This window comes from Phalaenopsis equestris, unplaced genomic scaffold (genome assembly GCF_001263595.1).
Source record: "Phalaenopsis equestris unplaced genomic scaffold, ASM126359v1 Scaffold000450, whole genome shotgun sequence".
Taxonomy (NCBI): Eukaryota; Viridiplantae; Streptophyta; class Magnoliopsida; order Asparagales; family Orchidaceae; genus Phalaenopsis; species Phalaenopsis equestris.
Window position 1 is genome coordinate 303,702 of NW_018164891.1, and position 8,353 is coordinate 312,054.

The following is an 8,353-nucleotide window of genomic DNA, read 5'->3' on the forward strand; positions in this document are numbered from 1 at the left end:
GAGTCACAAAGAGGTAAATTTATCGCACATAAAGGTATTTGGTTGTTCATTGTATATTCATATTAATGCATGACCCAAAAGTAATCTCAATTCAAAATCAATCAAGTGCATTTTTATTGAGTATAGCTCAAATAAATTTCAGTACAAATTATGAGATTATCATAATTAAAAATTCATTAGGAGCAGAGATATTACTTTCAATGAAATAGAAATATAGAAGGACAGGAGCAAAACTCAAGATTGTCCATCAGTTACATCTAAGGACTCCTCCAAATATGATGAGATGAAAGATATTGGTGATCAAGAAGATGAAGAAATGAGCGGCGCTCGATCTGATGAAGCACAGGAAGTTCATTAGAAGTCAGGAGGTCCAACAAAATCACATAACTGATACAGAGGACTTTCTTTGTACTATTCTTTGTTAACTGATAGTGATGAACTGAGCGCTATGTAGAAACCACTTAAGTTGAAGGCTCAAAGGGGTGTAAGTTTGAAATCAATGACGAGAAGTAGTCAATGAAGTTAAATCGGACATGGGATTCATGAAAACTACCAAATAGCAAAAAGGCATTGCACAATAAGTGAATCTACAACTGAAAGATGAGACAGATGGTAGCAAGCGCTTCAAGACAAGGCATGTTATAAAGGGGTTTAAACAAAAAAAAGGAGTGGACTACTAAGAGATATTTTCTCCAATAGTAAAGATGATAACTATTTAGGGTTTAACGTTTAGGGTCTAGGGTCCCTAAATAACTATCAGAGTTATGTTGAGCATAATAGCCAATAAAAATATACATCTAAAGCAAATGGATGTGAAAACAATTTTCTTGCATGCTGACTTAGAAGAAGAGTTGTATATGGCACAACCACAGGGATATAAAGTTTCATAAAAAAGAAGGAATGATCTGCAAACTGAGGAAGAGTTCTTATGTGTTTAAGCGGGTACCAAGACAATGGTACATAATGTTTGATAGGTTTATGTCATACAATAAGTACATGAAGTGTCATGCAAATCATTCTTATTTCATCAAAAATTTTGATAATTATTATAGTGTTTTAATTGTATGTGGATGACATGTTGATCGTTGGAACAGATGAATGAGCAATTATCAGAAGAGTTTAAAACGAAGAATTTATATCCAACAAAGAATATCCTTTATATTATAATCAATAGGGATAGGAATACAAATAATTTGAAGTTCTATCAGATAGAGTATATTGAGTAAACAGGTTAAACATAAGAGAAAAAAATAGTTAGCACCACCTTAGAAGGTTCCTTCAAACTATTTAATTAACTATCACTCAGATCTAAAGCAAAGCAAGCAAAGATGAAAAGAACTTTGTATGTTTCAATAGTTGGAAGTTTGATGTATGTTATGATATGTATAAGATTGGATATTGCATATGGAGTTGGAATTGTCAGCATACACATGAGTAATCCAGAGAAACACCATTGAAAGATGGTGAAGTGGATTCTAAGATACTTGAGAGGAACAATCAATAGAGCACATTGTTTTGAAAGTGTGGAGATTAATCTATAGAGATTTATAAATTTAGATCTAGTAGGGGATATCAATAGTAGAAGTACAACAGGATATCTCTTCATATTAAGGAACACAGCAATGAGTTGGGTTTCCAGATTGCAGTAGATTGTTGAAATTTCAACCACAAAAGCCGAGTATATTGTTATCACTAAGGCTAACAGTGGTTTGACTGTAAAGCTTTATGACATAATTGTGCAATGAGCAAGAGATTGGAAAACTTCATAGTGACAGTATAAGTGTTATTCATCTAGCTAAGAAAATTATTTTCATGTCAGGACGAAACACATTCAGTTTAGGTATCATTTCATTCATTCACTGCTAAAAATAGTTTATCTTTGGAAAAGATACACACAACTCAAAATTCCTCATATATGTTAATTAAGGATGTTACAATAGAGAAACTAAAGTTATGTTTGGCTTCAGTTGAAGTTCAAGAAGATTGAGACTGGGGTTGAGTCACACTACAGTTCATTATTATGAAGGGTATATATTGGAGGAGAGAAATTAATTGCAATCAACCTCCAAATAGGAGATTATTGTGCGTGGAGATTGATTGGGGTGCTCCAACTCCCAAAAAATTTAAGCCCGAGGAAACCCTTCACTCGGATACAGGCGCCCCAATGCCAGGAAGGACGCCCATCCAAAAGTTCCAGGGATGGAAACTCAGCGCCTAGGAGGGCGCAGCCACGCCCGGGGTCGCTCACAACACCGAGCGTCAGGAAATCATGCGCCCAAGGGTGGCGCACTGATGGCAGGAGCAATATTTTTGCAGTTCTAGATTTAAAGGCTTTGATTTTGATGCAAGAAGTCTTTTCGTATGTTTCCCGCTTTAAGTTCTCTATCTGTCATGTACGCAAATAAGACCTTTGTGCGAACAAACATTTTGTGAGTAGTTTGTGAATTTATCTTGTTCAAAAGGAGTGTCTCGAAGTATTTTTTGAGTTCCAAGAGAGTAGAGGGACTCGAGTGCATTGTAACCTATAAATTCTCCTCATTTTTATAGCGGATACTTTGGTGTGGTGTGACTCCGTGATTTTTTTCACATTAAATTTTGAAGTGCTTTGCATATTTTTTTTCCAGAATTACTTGTTTGTGTGCTTCCGTTCAAGTATTTTATTATGAATCTCTCGAATTATTGATCTGCATTTATCTTAACCCCATTACAGACATAGAAACCATTTGGAAGTATTTGTGCTTCAAAGTTGACAATTTATAGACCTTCACGATCTTTGAACGTTTTCTTTGCTAACTTTGAATAAGGTTAGCCTAATTTTACTTTGGTGGTCCTAATCCAATAGGTATTCATGTTAAGTCTCATGCTAAGCCTTCATATTTCTTTGTTTGACATTCAATTTACTAAAACAATTAATTCCATATCAAAAACTATTGCCAGGCACGGTTTTACAAATCACAAAAAATCTGAAGAAAGATGATGGCAGGTTTGGAAAGGAAAATGCATTAATAGTGACATTATGATTGTAGAGCAATTTTTAAATTCAATATCTCCTTCCTAATTCGATCAAGTATTGATGGGGAATTTGAGCCCTCAATTCAAATGTCATAAAGGAGTTCATCAAGGTGATGCATTTTCGCCTTTTTCTTGTCAAGATTGTGACAAATGTCTTGCACAAAATCATGCTGCTTTCAACAGCTAGATCAATAAATGTTGTCTTAACAAAGACTATTGTTATTAATAGCAATCAATTTGTTGATGACACTTCTTTTTTGTGAAGCTATTAAGATAAAAGATGTTTACCCAAAATATAACCTTCACCTTTTCGGTAAAGCTTCAAGTCTTAATATTAACTTCACTAAATCTTTCCTAGTTTACCTTGGAGGAAGTTCGATTCAAGCTGACTACCTTGTCAATATATGGGGTTTTTTTTTGGATCTTATCCATTCATGTGCATTCATATTCCTCATGGCTCCAAATCTTTTCAAAAAATGTTTTTGAAATTTAGTAATTGAAAACAATCAAAACAAACTTTCTAATAAAAAGGATAGATTCCTTCCGAGAACTGAAAGGTTTACTCTTTCTAACTTTGTTATTACTAGTGTCCCACCATATTATCTGCTATACTTTCGGATTGCTACACGGTTTATCAAGAAAATTGATTCCACCAAAAGTAAAACTTTTGGAAGGATTCCACAAATACAAAGGGGTACACATTACTATATGGAGCAAAATTTGCAGGCTTAAAAAATTTAGAGAATGTAATGTCTTTAACTTAAGATCTTTAATTCCGCTCTTCTTGTCCGATCAGTTTAAAAACTATTAGTATGGCTGAATTTTTCTTTTTCCTCCAATGTTAATAGAGATAAATATTTCAATAAGGCTAAAGATTCCATCACTTACTGATACAAAAATTTATGAACTATTCCAGCTGCATTAAACAGATTAAGAAACCTATTAGCCCTTTTTCTCTAAATATCATTTGAGTCAATAACGACAATTCTTTTAAATTTAAAAAGGCAATCACATTTGGCTATTTATTCATCTATTTTTAAATACCTTTTTGGATAGCTTGGAATTCTGATTAAGATGACTTATCTTAGTTTGCACTATATAGTTAGGTGGTCCATTGAAATAAGATCATCCCTACAAAATTTCAAAATGATGTTTATCATTTATACTTTCGAATAGACTTAACCAATATGAAATTTCTATGATCTAGTGAATATAGAGATGCCATGTTACTTATACACACTAGAATCGTATATACAAGTATGATGCTAATATCTGAAATAAATAATTAAATCATTAGAATTTTCAAGTAAATATGAATCCTAAAAAGCCAATATATTGAACCAGTACATAAAAATTACAATACAAGTATCAAAAGTAAACCCAAACCATCCATAGATACATTTAAAATGTATTAAATACACTTTTGCCCATGCAAGCATTCATAATAAGAAGCCAAATGAATTAGAAGTCCTTGTGTTTATCAAATAAAGAGGTAGAGATATGGATAGAAATACGAATAATGGAAGAAGTCAAAAAGAAGAAGAAGGAAAGAGAGATGGGTGAGAAGAAATGATACACTCAATAAATAGATTCCATGGATCAAAAAATAGCATTTAACTTAAAAAAAAATAATATCATCCTATTATTAACAAACTTATTATAAGTGAGAGGGAAATGAAGTTCAATGCAAAAAACATATAAAAATAAGCTACAGACTTTTACATCAAAGTTGATGCCTTAATTATACTAATAGAAGGAAACTCATAACATTATCATTTACAATTCTATATTAATCTTATTCCTCATTCAATACTAGGAAGGCAAAAAGAATAGGGGGTAACATTGGAGCAAATAAACTTTCATATTATTTGTCAATAATGTATATTAGCCAACTATAACAGATTATAAAGTAGGTGTCAATACACCATCCTATTATTTGTCAATCATATAACAAATTTAGCGTAGGGGTTAAATGTTTCATATCCAACTACAAGGTCTTGAGTTCAGGGCTTAGCATATACGAGTGTTCGTATGAGTTCAAAAAAAAATCATATATTTATATATTTTTACACTTAAATGTGGATAGATGACAAAAAAGAATTATTCCTCTCCACACCCTCCCTCCCTCCCTCCCTCCCTCCATCACGCCTGCCTGCCCGCCCGCCTTCCCTCCCGTTCCCTCCAGCCCTCCCTCCCACCATGTACTTGTCTAAAACTAAAAAGGCAAATAAGTTCCTAGCACCCACCACAACAGCATCACATCTAAAAGCTTGTCTTGCATCCGTATCATCCATTGAGGCCAGAGACTGACTTAACGAATAGTCCATTCAATTCCTTTCATTTCTTCAAATTAAATTAACTTTTAAGAAAATCGATACCTTTAAGCTAACTGCTCGACCAGTTTAAACGCACTCGAATTGCCTGTGAGACATAAAAGGAAATTAATAAAAAATCTGTGGTTAATAATGCGTGTTTCAAACCAAGCGTATAGAGGAGCAGAGGGTAGACTCATTCCCTAGATAAGAAGTATTTGGAACCTTCAAAATTGCAGCAAAGCACTCATACAAAGATCCAAATCGCGATATCCAAACTCAGCAAACAAAACATTATCCCTTTAACTAAGGATGCTAACAAAAGCACGATGATATCAAATAAACGTTAAAATCGCTAATCCGCACGAAGCAAAACAAGGAAGGATTCCGCACCTCCTCCTTCAAAAGAGAAAAATGTCACATACCATAATTATTATCCCAAATTAATCCACTGTTAACCACAAAACTAATGACGGGCAGCCAGAAAGAGATCGGCGAGCCCGGATGAAAAACCACCGGGATTGAAGACAGGGATCTGATCTTTATGGAGCTAGAAACAAAGAGGACCTACAATGAATTTGTGGATACTAACCTTTGCTTCCGTTCCTGGATGTTCTTCATGTGTGCCTTGTAGTGATTTTCTATAAACTGCTTCGCGGCAGCCACCCTCTCCATTGTTAGGCTCGAGCCCGTCGTTTCCTCCTCCTCCTCCTCCGCAACTTCCCCTCCGTTCTCACGTTCCTCGCCCGCGTCCTTCATCTCCCTCTCCATCTCTCTCCCAATCTTCGCTCGACAGCTCTCCTCTCTCTCTCTCTCCACCCGCTTCTTCTCCGTTTTGTCCTTAATATCGCTCTCAATTTTTGTTCTCTCTTGTCCAGATGTGAAAGGGACGAAGTCAGAACATGGCAACGAAGCAGAGTGGGACGCCGGACCGGCAGACTGTCCCCTGAACTTTCTTATTTTTTCAAACAAGCCCTCCAAAAGTAAAGTATTTATGCACCTAAACATAAGTGGTGCCATTTTTCTTTTGAAATTTGACTAAATGCATGTCATAATGTATATATAATTGCTCAAATAGCATTATTATTTGATTATTTTGAGAAATGATGATGCTTTGAATGTTTGAATGAAATGGCTGCCGGAACATTTCTCTTCCAAGCATAATCATGATCTTCCCCTTAACTTATTTCTTGGGGGATTATTTAATGGATTTTTACTATTAATTTTTTTATAATATAATATGGCCTTTTTAGTGTTAGTTCTAGAGTTTTATAAGAGTTTGATATAAGGAATATAAAAATTAATCTTTATTAAGCTGGTTTGGACTGATTTTAAATGTAATTTTACATTAAACTTTAACTGGTGTAAATACATGAAATTTATAATAGATAGATAGTTTAAAATATTAACTTGTGATTTGGGATGGATGGTGGAGAGGTGGGGCCATTAGAGAAGTTTGGTGGAAATAATATCAAGATCAGTCTAAATTTAACCAATTTGGACTTAGTAAAATATCTTCTTAAGAGAAGAGTTTTAGTGGTTTAGAGGGAAAAAATATTTTTTGAAGGGTTTTTTCAGAATGTGAACTTATAACTTGGAGTAGATGATAGACTGTGGTAGAGCTTAGAGCCTTATAGAAGTGTATAGAGCAGGATTGTGTAACCGTTCATATAATTTAGTCCTGAGATATATAAAAGGGTTTTGAAATAGGTTTAAGGTTTTGATTGAGCTTAGAGGGTAGTTTAGATGTAGAGTGAAATGGGAGAATGGTGAAAATTGGGTTTAAGATGCATGGGAGAGTACTTACAAGATGTGCAACCAATCTTATTAAGAAAATTCAAGCTAGGCCATCAAGCGCTGATATAAGGAAAAAAAAAATTTCATGAAAAAATTATTATTCAATAACAAAGTAATTTAATTACATGCTAATGTTGTTTATAAGAAGTACACTAAATGTCATTAAAAAATGATTTTCTTAAAGATAACTGCTGACTTAACTTTTAGAGAGGTTCATCTCCCCTTCTCAACTCTTCCTTAGAATTTTCTTAGAAGTTATACTAGAGGACTAATAGATGGTTGAGACTAAAAATTATAACTTAGAACCGAATTTCCACTTCCATTGGTTTGAAACACGCTTGCTTTTAATCCTTAACATATGATTGGTCCTGAGTGATCATGGTATGGTTATTAAAGCTACAATTTGAGTATATTAGAAGGTTTTGAACATGTTTTTAGGAGATCTATTGAGCCTAAAAACTTCACTTGGTGACTTATGCACCTTTTTGGCTTGTTAAAGCTAACCTTTGGCTTGTTCAACCTAGAGGACACTCTTTTGCCACTTTTCTTCAGTTTAGAGTGAGCATAGTTTGTTTGTCATTCAATTTGAACTATGATCGAGTTATTCCATGAATAAAATAAAATATAATTAAAATTAAAATCAACTTCAACCAAACTAAAATCAAATCCATTAAATTCAAACATAAAAAATTCAAATAAATAAATAAATTTAAAATCAACATCAATTACATAATTAGTCAAAATCAAATTCAATAAGGTCAAAATCATATGTAATTGAAAACATAAAATTAAAGAGTAGATAACATTATAATACATCAACAAAACCATTAATATAAAGTCCAACCTCATTCAAACATTAAAATATTGATTCAATTCAAATTCAAACATATCAAATTACAAAACCCAAACTAAATCAAAAATCAAACCCCATTACAAAATCTAATAAATTCAGCCATTCAAACCCTTTTCCAACCAAACTAAATCCAACCCAAAGGTTGAAAACTACTTAAAATTCATTTCAAATCAACATTCCAAATCATATTTAAATCCATTCACCAAATGATCTTTACACTTCTTTAAAATTTGAAATCAAACAATCCTAAGTGACCCTGATTTTATTCAAAGCAGACCTAAGAGAAACTCTTGTCAAACTTCACTCAAATCCTTGCTTAATCTAGTTCCATTCACCATTAAACTAAGCCTAAATTCAACAATCAAAATCATTAAATAAT

At 33.4% G+C, this 8,353-nt stretch overlaps 1 protein-coding gene across 2 annotated transcripts in view; it reads right to left on the bottom strand.

Moving 5' to 3' along the window:
• The window catches only part of LOC110027803 (serine/threonine-protein kinase tricorner), a 39,509-nt gene extending 33,235 nt beyond the window's left edge, over nucleotides 1–6,274 (bottom strand). For both annotated transcript variants that reach the window (XM_020729382.1, XM_020729381.1), the window contains exon 1: nucleotides 5,917–6,274. In XM_020729382.1, coding sequence (XP_020585041.1) covers nucleotides 5,917–6,095 — 179 coding nt within the window. In that variant the 5' untranslated portion in view covers nucleotides 6,096–6,274. The remainder of the gene's footprint in view (nucleotides 1–5,916) is intronic.
• Nucleotides 6,275–8,353: the final 2,079 nt, after the last annotated feature.